Source organism: Echinops telfairi, unplaced genomic scaffold, assembly GCF_000313985.2.
Source record: "Echinops telfairi isolate 266 unplaced genomic scaffold, ASM31398v2 ScPeMD7_7469;HRSCAF=8507_0, whole genome shotgun sequence".
Taxonomy (NCBI): domain Eukaryota; kingdom Metazoa; phylum Chordata; class Mammalia; order Afrosoricida; family Tenrecidae; genus Echinops; species Echinops telfairi.
In genome coordinates this window covers 29,157,832-29,172,600 of record NW_022111372.1, presented here as the reverse complement: position 1 = coordinate 29,172,600, position 14,769 = coordinate 29,157,832, and the positions used below count along the sequence as shown (strand labels likewise).

The 14,769-nt window shown below is 47.1% G+C and overlaps 1 protein-coding gene across 1 annotated transcript in view; it reads right to left on the bottom strand.

Annotated features, from left to right (window-relative positions):
• Positions 1-13,490, bottom strand: part of RIPPLY3 (ripply transcriptional repressor 3) — a 21,620-nt gene extending 8,130 nt beyond the window's left edge. The window contains exons 1-4 of the mRNA XM_030888666.1: positions 13,387-13,490; positions 12,182-12,248; positions 6,525-6,592; positions 2,336-2,529 (exon numbers count right to left, since the gene is read on the bottom strand). Of these exons, the coding sequence (XP_030744526.1) occupies positions 2,336-2,529; positions 6,525-6,592; positions 12,182-12,248; positions 13,387-13,490 (433 nt within the window). The remainder of the gene's footprint in view (positions 1-2,335; positions 2,530-6,524; positions 6,593-12,181; positions 12,249-13,386) is intronic.
• Positions 13,491-14,769: the final 1,279 nt, after the last annotated feature.

The following is a 14,769-nucleotide window of genomic DNA, read 5'->3' as shown; positions in this document are numbered from 1 at the left end:
AAAAATTTTAAGCAGAAAGAAAAACCTGTAAATAGATCAAGGTCTGATTTTTTATCTCTAGGCGTGTCCTTCAGTCAGGACCGATGAGGTACCATGCTCTGACCCCAGAGTCTGTCCTTTGTACTCCCTCGGGGGCTCTCTGCTCTGCTCCCATAGTTGCTCTGCTGCACGCTTTTTGTGGTTTGCCTCGGTGTCTCAGGGTCCATCTGGGCCAGTCCCGACACTGAGTCTCCAGCGTTGTCCCCCTTAGAGCCGGGGCTATCAAGGGATGGCGTGTCTCGTGGTGGGATCAGCCATATTGTCCACTCTGTCCACAGGCTGTTCAGAGCAGGGATATTGTCCTCCAGGCCTGGTGGCATAACTGTAATTTTGCTACCATTATGAATCAGGCAACCCCTGTGAAAGGGTCGTTCGACCCTCAAGGGGTCGCGACCCACAGGTTGAGAACCGCTGCCCTCTAGGGTCACTCTGAGCCAGATGGACTTGATGGCGGCGAGTTGAGTTGAGTGGACCTGATTTGAAGGAAGAACTATCACGAGTTGGGATAGACTGATGGTTATGGATCTTTTAAAAAACCCTATCTCAAACTGTGGCACTGTGGCTAGTGCCAGAAGACGGCAGGCTAGATTTGGGTTCTTCCGGGGTCTCTTAATGGTGACCTGGAGACTGGGCAATAGCCACCCTCTGAAGGTAAGGTAATTCTGCTGTGCTGATTTCCACAGGGCTTATGTTTTTCCCAGCAAAACCAATTTACCGATAAAAATAAAAACCAAAACTAGCTGTGATGACCTTATGTGGAGTCACCTAATTCAGTGGGGAGGGGGGGGAATGTCTTAAAAAATTCGGCAACAGTAAAAGCTTTCTGAATACACAATAACCAAAACCGAATTCAAAATCACACACAGACTGAGTCTGAGATGTTTCTGGCAGCGCTTTTCAGCATTCTTGCATAGAAAAGGTTTAAGAAGGCTTATGAGAATATGAATGTCTGTTGGCTATGGTATTTGTGTTATAGCAGCACTAGAGAACTAAGTCATACTCCTATTTTTTAAAACAATATTAATAGGCTATTTGAGATTTGAGATTATAAGCTATTTTGTTCTCTTGTGTTTGTACCTTTTGCATTATAAAAAATGCAATTTTTAAAATTCAACTTAAATAAAAGCATTAAGTATAACAACTCTCTACAGTTGAAAAAAGACTTTAAAGCATAGTTAATTACATTTTTTTAAAAGAGGTGTTTGTCAGAGTTTTTCCATTCCAAAATATTTATTTCCAGTAGCAACCTACATAATGTGCTATGTATATACAAAAAGGCAACCATATGTAAGCGTTAAGTCAGGAAACTTGGAGGAATACATGTATTTTATCAAAGTTATCAAAGTAGGAAAGCTCCAAAAATAGTTTTATGTTAGGCACTTTCATTGAAAACAGGTTTAGTCAAGTAACAAGGCCAAAGCAGTCACCAATTATGAAGAGTTCAATGTCTCCTCTTTCCACACCAAGACTCACAGTGGTATCACACACAATAAGCATGCGAATTTTTATCTGGAACTGGTCCCTCTAAATCCCATGCCTTTTTATTTCTATTACTCTTATGGACAAAACCTCCAAGGAAGTTTTCCCCCCTCATGATTGTTTATTTGTTTGTTTTCAGACTGCCACTCAAGGACCACATCAACTCTAGGACAATACGTAAATCATTTGTACAAAAGCAAATACTGTAGACAAAGCGCTAAATCATGGGTGCCCGATCCAGTGAGAGTACAAAGTAGCTGGTGGGTTCAGATCACTGACTTTTCAGTTAACAGCCAAGAGTGCTTACTTACCCAGTGAGCTACCAGGTCCCCTTAGTTTTTAATCTACAGAGAAATCATCTGTAATTTGATCATCTGAGCATCAACTCCCAGTGTGCCTTGAAGTGGGCCCTGCCTGACGACAGTCCATGTTGACCCAAACCTCCTCTTGGTCCTCTAAGCCTTTCTTGGGTGTACTGTGAGTGCCCGGGGAACGGTCAACAGGAGAAGAGAAGGGTGCTCTAGGTTCTTTCACTCGTGCCTGGAACGCTGACCAGAGGCTGCCAAAGCGGCCCCGCCCCCTGTAAGCCCGACAGAAGATTCCAGAGAGTCCTGGCTGGGTTGTCCCCAAGAGGACATGGTGATGAGTGCCAGAGCAGAGCTGGCTTGGGAGAGGGACCTGATTTATTTGGGTGAGGAGTGCACAACATTCCCTGAATGGTCAGCATGGGGGGGCAGACCTTTCCTACAGAGGCCTCTGCTCCCATGGCATCTCCCTTCTTGGTGCATCAAGTGCTCTCTGCACTTGCTCCCTGGACCTCTTCCCTCAGGGCCTTCTGCCTCTTGGCACTGAAGGCCAGGGGGCTGGATCTCTTCCTCTCCTTCTCCGTCATCTTCTGAATCAGATGCATCATTGTAGAAGTGAATGGTGGCTTGCACTGGGAAACTGGCCAGCACTTTCTCCCCGGAGCTCTGAAGATATTCTTGACGCTTTGAGATGGGCAAGTAAAGTCTAATAGTTAAGAAACAGATATGCCATTAATGAACTTGAACTCTGTCCCAAACTCCTAGGAGATCTTTCTCCCGAGAACCTGCTAACACTTTGATTTCATCCTCACTGCATACAGTGTGTGTGTTGTTTTGTTTTCTTTCCCTTTTTCTTTTCAAATTACCAGAACATGAATAGTCACCTTGTTCCCGGGACCTGATAATAAACTCCACTCGAGCTTAGAAATGAATGGACCATCATCTGAATGAACCAATCACTGTACACTGATGGTGGGGTGGGGGGATATACTTCAATTAAGGTCAAAGGAAATGGAAACCATTTGCGTTCTGAGATTAAGAGGCTCCGTAGGATCAAATGGAAGATCGGACTCATCTCAGATTGCCTGTCGAGTCAGCACCTGACTCAAGGCGACCCTGTGTACAACTGAGTAAATTATGCCTAGCCCTGCACCACTGCCATGACCAGTTGTGCTGTCGGGGTTGACATTGGTTTATCTTCTGAAGGAACTTGTTGGGCCTTTCTTCTTAGTCCTTCTTAGTGAGGGAGCCCCACTGAATCCCGTTCAGCTTCATATCAGCACCCAGGCCTCCACCAACAGATGGGTGGTCACTGTGCACAAGGTGCGTTGGCCACAAATGTCATGTGGGTCTCCTGTCTGGAAGGTGAAAATCCTATCACTGAACCTCGTTCATCTTGGAGAATGTAAGGAGCCCTGGTGGCATAGTGGGAGATGAGTTGGATGGCTAACCTCAAGGTCAGCAGTTCAAACTGACTCCTGTCTCTGACGGAGAAAGATAGGCTTTCTGCTCCCATAAGATTGATAGCCCCAGAACCCCAGAGAGGCTCTCTCTGGTTGCAGGGATCTGGAATGCACTTGATGTCAGTGAGTTAGATTTAAGGAGGGTGCTACTTTCTGCTCCCCCATACATTCTTCCCACCACAGGATGAGAAATGTGGTAACCCTTTGGGCTATGAAATAAATTTAACTCTAAAACATTGACCTAGAGAGGCTATCGGAGTAGGTGCCTGGCTCCATCAAGATAGAACCTTGGCTATTTGTTAAACCTTGTTTTTAAAAAGGTGGGGGTGGATGGACATTTAAGTATGTGAATTGTACAGCCCTCAAATTCCAGACTTTGTGGAATTTAAGATTCTAGCTAGACATAGAAAGCATTTAAAATATCCTGCCCCCTCTTCACCATGATCTCTTATCTCTGTACTTTTCACTCACTTGCTCATTTGCATGTCCCCTGTGGTATTCTGAGGAAGTCAGAAAGTTTATTGATTGATAGCTACTTATTCATAAAGCTGAATTTCATATCCTGCTTCTAGAAAGGGGAAGGGGAGAGCACAGTGCCCTCCATAAACAATGTAGGAAGCGTCTCAGTGAAAACGTCCCTCTCTCTGCCCCTTCGCTCTTAGTCCTTGCTTGGATTCTGTGTCTGTCTTCAGGGGTGGCCACGTGTGGGCCGTGAACCCAGGGAGCTGCTGGCACCCTGCCATGTTCCCACCCACCTTGGGTCCACTGGACTCTGCACACACCTGCCGGCCCGTGATCTCCCTGCTTCTTACTTCCCCTTTCTACAGCATCACTTGACCTGCATCTCTGTGAGTCTGAAGAGGGTTCTAGCTAGCACTGACCCCATGGACTTGAATTGGACCGGGCTGGGCTGCCTCCTTGATAGAAAGTTCTTTCTCATACATTTATGGGTATCACTGCCATCCCAGCCTAACACAATGATATCATGTGTACAAAATGATAGGAAATCTCTACAAAGATAATAGATAAAAATACGACCTCTCTGTACGATATAGAGATCCCATAGGGTATTAGTGGCTCCCCGGGGTGCAGGGAGGAGGAGAGGGAGAGCGTGTGCTGAGAGAGAAGCGACTGTATGGGACTGCTGGTGGAATGATTTAGAAAGGACGATGAGAACAGTTGCACAAGTTGAAAAACACAATCAATGGCACATAACTGTAGATGTAGAAATGATTGAGAGGGCATATGTTTTATAAATATTTACACCACAATAGAAAGAGGGAAAAATGGCACATATGCTGAAGTATTTACAAATGAATTGGCATGATATCTGTGATATGTTGTAACATACCCTTAACAGCGACAGAAAAAAAGCCCCACAGCTTGTGCGGTGGGGAGGAAGATCAAAAGAACGTTGATCAAAAGAATGAATGAGGCTGGAGGATGGGTCCACGGCTCATTAGAGTCCTCTCTACCTTTGTGCCTGCTTGATGGTTTCCATTTTCACAAGGTAGATCAAAAACTACATATACACTAAAATTATATACTCAATTTATAATGCACAGTTATGTGACTGCAGCTCACCTACATTCTCAACCAATCAAAATTCAGGGAACTGTGTCTGCTGCTGTGGCCAATCTAGGAGCAAGGGGTGCAACTGAACATTTATAGGGGATGAAGTAGGGTGGTGGTGCCCACCCTGGGGAATGAGAGGGTCACCTGGAGAGCCCTTAAAGATCCAGATGCTTATCCCCAGAACACACGACTCCGAGTCTCTGTGGTGCCCTTCAGGCCTCTGTATTTATAGTTTCCTGAGTGACCAGTAATGAGTAATACTGACAATCATGGATATCAGAGAGCTTAGGAAAACCTCCTGTTTCAAAAACACTCTCAAGAAATTAGCATCTTGGCATTTTATTAAAGCTCATCAGACTTCTAAGACAACCTGGATTAGGAGACCCATAGTGTGGTGACAGCAGACAGCCAGCGGCTAGTGAGTGGATTCGATTCATGGTCCCCTCGTGTGCATCAGAGTAAAACTGCTCCAGAGAGTTGCCAGTGGATAATTTGGGTGGAGGTGGGATAGGGGTGGGGGGATAGATCACGAGCCCTTTCTTCCAGGGTGCCTCTGGGTAGGCTCAAACCTCACTCAAACTTTTCAGTTACAGCCAAGTGTGCTAACATTTGTACCACCCAGGGGTGGCAGCAGAGAGTATGGTAATTTCAGTGCAAGGCATATGAGAATCAGCAACAGGTATGTAATGATCCCGAACATGTCTGTCACTGGACTAAAACGAAGAAATGTACATGCACTGGGTGTCTTCCTATCCATGAACACCACTCTTATTCAACATTGTGCTGGAAGTCTCTGCCAGAGCGGTTAGACAACAACAAGGAATCAAAGGCATCCAACCTGGCAAGGAAATAGAACTGCCTCTATTGTAGGTGATATGATTCTATTCATAGAAAACCCCAAAGACCTGACCAAAAAATTGTTAGAACTAATAGAAAAATTAGTTCTAACTAATCTTTGGCTGGGTTCAAGGTTAATATATAAAAATCAATAGTTTCTTCTTCCTACAGCATCCTCTATGTTTAGAATAGGCACATATATGGATCTCTACCAGTCAGTTGGCCAGATAACTGTCTTCCAAATTTCTTGGTATAGAAGAGTAAACATTTCCAGTGTTGCATCTGTTTATTGAAATATCTCAATTGACATTGCACTATTTCCTGGAGTCTTGTTTTATTGCCAATGCCTTCAGTGCACTGGACTTATTCTTTCATTATCATCAGTTCCACCTTTCTTCATTAGTACACAGGAATCTGATTTTAAAGGTCCATGTGGCCAGTCCTTTGGCAGAAGATTGCCAGGTCTTTCTGCTGAGGGCGTCTGGGTGGAGTTGAACTTCCACTCTGACACAGATGGGAAGTCCATGAATTAGAATCAACTCAACAGCAAGTGATTTTGTTTGTTTGCCTGCTTGGTTTTTTTTTATATACTTAACAAAATCTTAGCTTATATCCTGGGGGAGGTATAGAAATGTTAACATCTAAATAAGTAAGTGTATATTCACATGCACTTCACATAAAATTAAACTTAACACAAGGCATTATATGTAATGAGAAGTATTAACAAAAGCTATGAAGAAAGAGGACCCATCCCAATCTTCAATTGAAATAGTGAGGGAGTGACTATGTTGGAAACAAGGGAACTGTCTGTGAAGTCATACATTACCTTACAGGATGCTGGAACCCAAAGGCTCCCTTCGATCCAAACGTTTGTTGGTCACCCCCCGGCTCAATCTGTAAAGACACACACATACTAACTCAGAGACAGCCAAAAACTCATCCTGAAGAGTTTTTAAGAGCATTTGTAAGTCATCTGCATTTTCCAGTACAGTAGCAATTTGAGAGACTCTACAGTCTGAACAGTATTTTAGAGGCAGGCCCTCCTTCCCAATCCTGCTGTCTGTTCAACGTCCAGGACATTGAGAGGGGTCAACAATGGAGAGGTATGATGGAGCCCTTTGGTGTAAGAGATTTTACAGTCTAATGGGAAAGAGACACCCATGGATGTAAATAACTGTACAATATGCAAGCAACGTAATTGTGCGCATATGGAACCTATACATAAATCAAGAGGAAGCTGTTCAAACAACTGGGGAGACTGAACTGTTTAGAATCAGGAAAGGTGTGCATCAGGGTTGTATCATCTCACCATACTTATTCAGTCTGTGTGCTGAGCGAATCATCAGAGAGACTGGATTATATGAAGAAGTACACAGCATCCGGATCAGCGGAAGGCTCACTAACAACCTGCCATATAAAAATGATATAGCCTTGCTTGCTGAAAGCAGAGGACTTGCTGCATTTGCTGATGAAGATCAAAGACTACAGCCTTCAGTATAGATTACGCCTCATGAGCAGCCATCACCTGTCTGAGAGGAAGCTTGCATGCTGCTAGGAGGCTGAGAAGGAGCCCTGGTGGCACCGTGGTGAAGGGCTTGGCTGCTGACTGCGGCTCCATGGAAGGACAGACTTGCCACTCTGCCCTCGTAAACATTATAGCCTACAAAACCTCCTGGGGACCCTTGTCATCTAGAGTCTCTGGAAGTCAGAATCACCTCAATGGCATGGAACAAGAATGTTGAATGGGTTTCAGAACAAGAATGTTGAATGGATTTCCACCAAGTTTCCTGACAGGAAAGAAAGGCCTGGTAATCTCATTGAAAACCCTCCAAAGAAAACCCACTGGCTTCAATGGTCCAAGTGACCACAGGGATGGTGCAGGACTGAGCAGGCAGCCACATTTCATTCTGTCATGCATGGGGTCACCATGAGTTGGGAATTGGCTTGACAGCAGCTAATAGCAACAATAACAGCATTGGGAAAGCACAGGAAAGACTGGATTTGAGTACATTTCAGCAAGCCCTGGTATGACACAGGGTTTAAGGCTACTTGGTAGACACTAAGACAAACTTGGGTAGAGACTAAGAGGCCATGTTGAGACACAAAGAAAATGGAACTTTCTTAAAGGGCCAGGTCCTAACTATTGCCATTAGTTGCTGCGGAGTCAATTCGAACTCAAGGTGACCCCACAAGGGCAGAGTAGAGCTGCTCCACAGGGTTTCCACGGCTGTGATTTTGGGAAGCAGATTGCCAGGCCTGTCCTCCAAGGCACCTCTGACTAGGTTTGAACCATCAACCTTTTAGCTAATATTGTAATCGAGTCACCCAGGGACCCCTAACTATCCTATGAAATCAGGGACAAAGGAACAACAAGTGATCCAAATCGGTGGTGAGGAGGGTGTAGGAGGCCTGGTAGGGTGTGACCAAGGGTAATGTAACTGAGAGGAATTACTGAAACCCTAATGAAGGCTGAACAATGATAGTGGAACAAGAAGAAAGTCAAAGGAAATAGAGGAAAGAGCTAGGAGGTAAAGGGCATTTATAGAGGTCTAAATAAAGGCATGTACATATGTAAATATATTTATATATGAGGATGGGAAAATAGATTTATGTGCATATATTTATAGGTTTAGTTTAAGGTAGCAGATGGACATTGGGCCTCCTCTCAAGTACTCCCTCCATGCAAGAATACTTTGTTCTACTAAACTGGCATTCCATGATGCTCACCTTCCCAACACAATCGCCAAAGACAAAGCTGGTGAATGAGCAAATGTGGTGAAGAAAGCTGATGGTGCCTGGCTATCAAAAGATATAGCGTCTGGGGTCTTAAATGCTTAAAAGTAAACAAGCGGCCTTCTAGCTCAGAAGCAACAAAGCCCACATGGAAGAAGAACACCAGCCTGTGCAATCATAGGGTATCGAAGGGATCAGGTATCAGGCATCAAAGAACAAAAAAATCAAATCATTGCAAATGAGGGGGAGTGCGGAGTGGAGACCCAAAGCCCATCTGTAGGCAATTGGACATCCCCTTATGGAAGGGTCATGGGGAGGAGACGAGCGAGTCAGAGTGTAGTTTAGCAATGATGAAACATACAACTTTCCTCTAGTTCCTAAATTCTTCCCCCCCCACACACACTATCATGATCCCAATTGTACCTTACAAATCTGGCTAGACCAGAGGATGTACACTGGTACAGATAGGAACTGGAAACACAGGGAATCCAGAGCGGATAATCCCTTCAGGACCACTGGTGAGAGTGGCGATACCGGGAGGGTAGGGTGGAAAGGGGGAACCAATTACAAGGATCTACATATAACCTCCTCCCTGGGGGATGGACAACAGAAAGGTGGGTGAAGGGAGACATCAGACAGTGTAATACATGACAAAATAATAATAATTTAGAAATTATCAAGGGTTCATGAGGGAGCGGGTAGCGGGGAGGAGCTGATGCCAGGGGCTTAAGTGGAGAGCAAATGTTTTGAGAATGATGAGGGCAATGAATGTGCAAATGTGCTTGACACAATTGATGTATGTATGGAGAACTGTCAGGTAAGCACAGCCACCCACAAGGTTGGATAAGCACTGCTAGCCACAAGGCCCAAGGTTCAAACCTACCTCAGGAGAAAGATGAGCCTATCTGCTCCCAGGAAGATTTACAGCCCAAGGATCGTATGAATCAGAACTGACTTGATGGCAGTTGGTTTGGTCTATATTTAAAATATACTTTAAAAACTCTACAAATATATGTCTATATATATACATTTGACGTGGCAAATAGTTTGTTAAATCTATTTCACCACCATAAACATTTTAAAAAAATATTTGTGGTACCAGTATCTTGATTGTTTTCCAAAGACCCCTTTCCTGGGGCAGAGATAACTAAATAGTCACACCTTGATAATCAAAAGGGAACTGGAATATCTATAAAGGAAAATAGCAACAACATGTATTACACAGCAGAACTTTTCCAGAGTGCTTTCTTGCCTGTCATCTTTACAGAGGCCAATCGCCAGTCCTTTCTTCCTTGGAGCCTCTAGGTGGATTTGAACAGTCAACCTTTAGGGTAGTAGCCAATTGCAAACTGCTTGCAACACCCAGTGTAAGCACTGTGTTTAAGACACATTATGTGTATCTGCTCTGAAGGACAGGAAAGCAGATCGCAGCAGAGACCTTCAGTAAGGGTCTTGCCCTCCCAGGTTAAGGCTAAGGTGTGGGCCGCTTAGAAGACGTGAGCACAGGCCCCGTAGAACAGACAGACATGACTTCTTTGAGGAAACCAACTGCCTGGCAGGGCCAACAGATGGCCCAGAGAGGAATGCAATTTCCCCAGGTACAGGAGAGAGCCAACCCCTCAGGGGTGCTGGAATACCAAGTGGGTGAGAGTAGAGCACACTAAGTGGGTGAAGCCAGCGCTCAGGGCACAGGGCCTGAAGACCTTTCCTCAAGTTTAGCTGTTGTGTTAATTTTGCTCTGGTGAAGGTCAGTAGACAGTCTCTCTGGTCTTGCTCCATTCTTCCTAGTGATAATGAGACTTCTTCAGAAATAAACAGGGCTCTGGAGCCTAGGCATTCTCCTGCTCTGTGGGGGAGAGGTCTTGGTTGAGCAAGAAGCATTTCCTCCCTATGGGGTGTGGAGTGGGAGTTCTGGGAGGGTGACCCTTGCCCTTCAGGGGGCTCCAAGTAGGTGCTGGGGCCTGTAGTTGTTTGCTCAGTGCTGGCCACCTGACTAGGTCATGTCTGTGCTTCAAGGGACCAGCTAGGGGAAACTACCTTCCTCACCTTAAAGCAAACAAATAACTCACTGCCATTCAGTCAATTCTCAGTAGCTGTGACCCAATAAGACAGGGTAGAACTGCCACTGTGAATTTCCAAGAGTCAAATGCCCCATCCCTCTAAGCTGGCTGGTGGTTTCAAACTGCTCACCTGGTGGTTAGCAGCCCAAAGCATAACCACCATGCCACAAGGGCTCCAGGTTATCTTCTTCCCCCAGAACCAAAAGCCAAACTCACTGCCATTGAGCTGATACCGACTCATGGGGACCCTGTACGGCAGGGTCGCACTATCCCTGCGGATTTCGGAGACTAACTCTCTACAAGAGTATAATAACAACAACAACAACAAAGCCCTATCTTTCTCCTGAGGAAAGGCTGATGATCTCAGACTACTGACCTTTCAGGTCACAGCCCAGTGTAACCACTGAGTCATCAGGGCTTCATGCTTCACTCCGTCTGCCAGGCTGATGAGCAGCTAGATTACCTAACATTTTTTTCTGTAAGTCAGTGTCATTTTTCTCACAAATAACCTTGTCGTCACAATGGGGGAGGGGGGTGAGCCTGTCTCACATTAGAGAGCATGCTATCCTATTTTTAGTCTTACAAATAACTGATAGGTCCCACATATATTACCTTGAAAAGAAAACTGGATCATTGTGAATTTCTCTATTCCCTCCTTACGTCTCTCTCTTTCCCCACCAAGCTCCTTTAAAGCTTGTTTCAGAGCTTAAACTTGAATGCTAAAGAAGCAAATGGTTTACATTACCTAGATATTGCATGTAGAATAAGTGAAGCTAAAAAAACCCTTGTTCATTAGATAGACGTTTTATTGGCTTCCTTACTTCACACACATAATAACAACATAATTAAAATTCTCAATGGCTGCATTAATTTGATACAGTAGCCAAAATATCAAAGATAAAGCAAAAGTCTGCTTCCCTGCACTAGACTTTCCTTAACATATTAAACCATATGCTACAGGTGTTATAAAAATGAAATTTATGGCTTTACTCAGATTAATTATCTTTGTGTTGGGAAAGTCATATATTTATTTTTAAAACGGTATTAACCAAGGGAAGGTAAATTCCATGAAAGCAGGTCACGGCTTCAGTAGAAAGCAACTGTATTACTAGTGTCGACTAACAAAAGAATCATGAGGGCCATTAATCTTCCCCCACAAAGCCCTGGCCTTGAGTGTATTTGCTCAGAAAACACGAATTTTCCCAGAAGTGCTTTCGGACAGCGGTCGAGAGTGCTTCAGAAAGGGCCAGACGGCTGGTGGGGCTTTTAACTTAGACCTTCTGGGCACCTGAGACGGGACTCTGCTTTATTTGTCTTGTGACACCAGGGCAGTCCTAATGGTGCATTTAGCTCTTCTCAACAGGGGAGAGGGCCACCACAACCTTCTCTCTGCCCATCTACCTACAGATGTGCAGATGAAACCCCACATGCAAGAAAGCCTTTGTATTTTCACATTGAAGCAGCTTCTTTCTTTCCAAGAAGGAATAAAGCCAGCAGGAACACAGTCTCGATGTGACTCAGATGTGATTAACAGCTCTATCACCCAGGCTCCCACTCCCAGACCCCAGGCACTCCTGGACTGGATGACCGAGTAGGTGGAGGAAGCCTTTTCACAGTCCGTTGACTTTAAAGCTTGTACCACTTTCTGGCTGGACTGGTTGATACCTACAACGCCCAGCCTTCACCTTACCTGTCTTCCTGGTCTCCTCAGTCCAGTATCTTCCGATGTGAGGCGCCAAGGTCTCCAGAGTATGGAGCTGGGGAGGCAAGGACCATGAGAGTGGCAAGCAGGAGAGAGGGGCAGACAGCCGTGAATTTCTTGCTGTGTTTCTTTAAACTTATATTCATACGAATTATCATTTTGATCATTTCTACTATCTGCCCCTGAGAACCCTCCAGATAGCCCTTCACACTTATGGTTTTTCTCTCCTGGGCACATTTCAAATTATTGGCCTTCTTTGGGCTTTGAGAATAAGTCCCAAATCCGAGCCCTGCAGAGGACACAGTACTGCAGGGATTCTTCTCCCTGTGCACGCCAGGACTGCCCACGTGGCTGGCAGTGGGGACAGCTCTACTGTTAATCCATTGCTGCTCTCAGTTGCACCTCTTGGAGTAGTGAAAGGTCTTGATTTACAAAGTTCTGTGGTGCATAAAAGAGAGGTGCTATTTCTTACCCCCTCCCCCCCTGTTGCCTAACCTACCCAGCCCCTTCAGAAGGTCTAACTGTCCTTGCCTACTCCCCATCTCCCCGTCTAATTTGATTTCCTTCAACCTCCCAACTCCCCCCCAAAAAAACCCCACACACAAACTCACTGCCGTCTAGTCAATGCTGACTCATAGCGACCCCTGTGGATTTCCAAGGAGTAGAAAGCCCAGTCTCTCTCCCGCGGAGTAGCTGGTGGTTTCGAACTGCCAACCATTCCGATCGCTGCCCAACGCGCAACTAGAGCTCCTCTATTAAATGGCTAGTTACGGGGAAATCGGCAAAAATGGAGGATAAGATCAAATCACAAAATGGAGAACAGTTAAATCTTCAACTTTACGACCTTAAAAAAGGACGGGTACTCTGGGACAGAGAACGCCAAGTTCCCAGAACAGGGACAAGACCTTTTTGGTGACAGTGCACATGGGGGACCCCTTTTCCTAGCTTGCTTTCCCAGATCTTCTGCGAAGCAAAGTGCTGGCCATTTCTCCGCCAGGGACCTCCCGAGCCCGAGCCCGTGCACCGGAGAACTGCGCGTCTGGATAGGGAGCAAGGCGACCCGGCGCGCTCTCTAAGGAACTGGCTGGGGACTCAGCCTGGCTTCAGGGCTCAGGGCGCCCGGAGCATCCGGCTAGCTGAGCTCTGCACCACTGTCGCGCGCCTCTCCAAAGGGGTCATGGGGTCGCCCTCACCTCTCGGGCCCATGCGGCGGAGGTGGTCTTTCCCGACCGTCCACGGGACAGTGACAGCCGCGGCCGCGCGCCTCCTGGGGTCCCGCCGCCGCCGCGGGTCTCATGGTAGCCGGGAGCCCGCGCTCCTCGCGCGGCGCCAGCGCCTGTGACCGCGCCTTTCTGGCTGGGACTTGGGCGCGCACCTAGCCGCGCGTTGCGCTCCAGGTTTACCACGGGGGCGGGGAGGGGACTCGGGAACCCGAGGAGGGGGCGGGGAGGGGACCGGAGAAGCTCCGCTAGGGGACAGGGAAAGGCAGGCTTTGGGGAGGGACAGCCTGGAGAAGGGGGCGCCAAGGGCGGGGGGCGCGAGAGGCGACTCGGGAAGCCGGGCCAGGAGTAGGGAGGGGACACGGGAAAGCCGGGAGGGGCCTGGGTGGGGGCAGTGAAGAAGTTTGAGTGGGGGACAGCAGGAAGCGCGGCACGGGAAGCGGGTGTGGGGTTGGGGCTGCGGGAGGGGCAGAACCCCTAACTCTACCTCCCCGGAGGTGCTGGCTCCTGCGCCAGCGATTTTCTCCGTGGCTCTCCCTTCCATCTCTCTAAAGCAGGGGCTTGGGGGCGGCTACTGGAGCCTCGGACTCCTGGGGGGCCGGCCGTGTTTGCTGGACGGGGCGCCCCAGGATGCACCGTTGCCGGGACTCGAACCCCGGACGTGGGAGGCGGGGGGGAGGACCCGGTGGGGGTACGGGAGACAGTGCTTCCAGACCCGGGAGGTGCGCGGAGAGGAGAGAGCCAGCAAGGACGCGCCAAGAGAACCCCCTTCCCAGGCTGGGGGCCTTGGGAAAGGACCCAGTGCATCTCCTGGTTCCCCCAAGCTCAGATTAGAAAGCGTCTTAATGAGCGGGGACGCCCGGGACAGTCCACTGCCTGGTCCTGCCAACACTTGCCCTGACGGCTATGGCCGCAGGACTGCAGGGCGCCCAGCACAGCGGCCACGGTCCCTAGTGCCAGACCCAGCGCCAGAAGGAATGTTGCTTTATCAGCGAAGCCATCCAAGGTGACCCTGGCGTTTGAAGGCGGCCCGCGGGCACCTGTGGGCTCCTTGCTTAATGAAACAGTGTCCGTCCCTCCTTGCTTAATGAAACAGTGTCCATCCCTCAATGTGCTGCAGTTGCTGCTTTTGAGAACTGAAACTTCCAAAAATGTCCGCGAAAAGATAATGAAATCTATGAACTTTTGGAATCCCTCTTGTTATAATTTAAACGAATGGATTTTTTAAAATGAGTTTTGCTTGTCTTTTAAAGATCTTCAGGGCGGGGAGGGAGGGGAAAAATGAGGACCTAATGTCGGGGGTTTAAATGGAGAGAAAATGTTTTGAGAAACGATGTACAAATGCGCTTTACACAA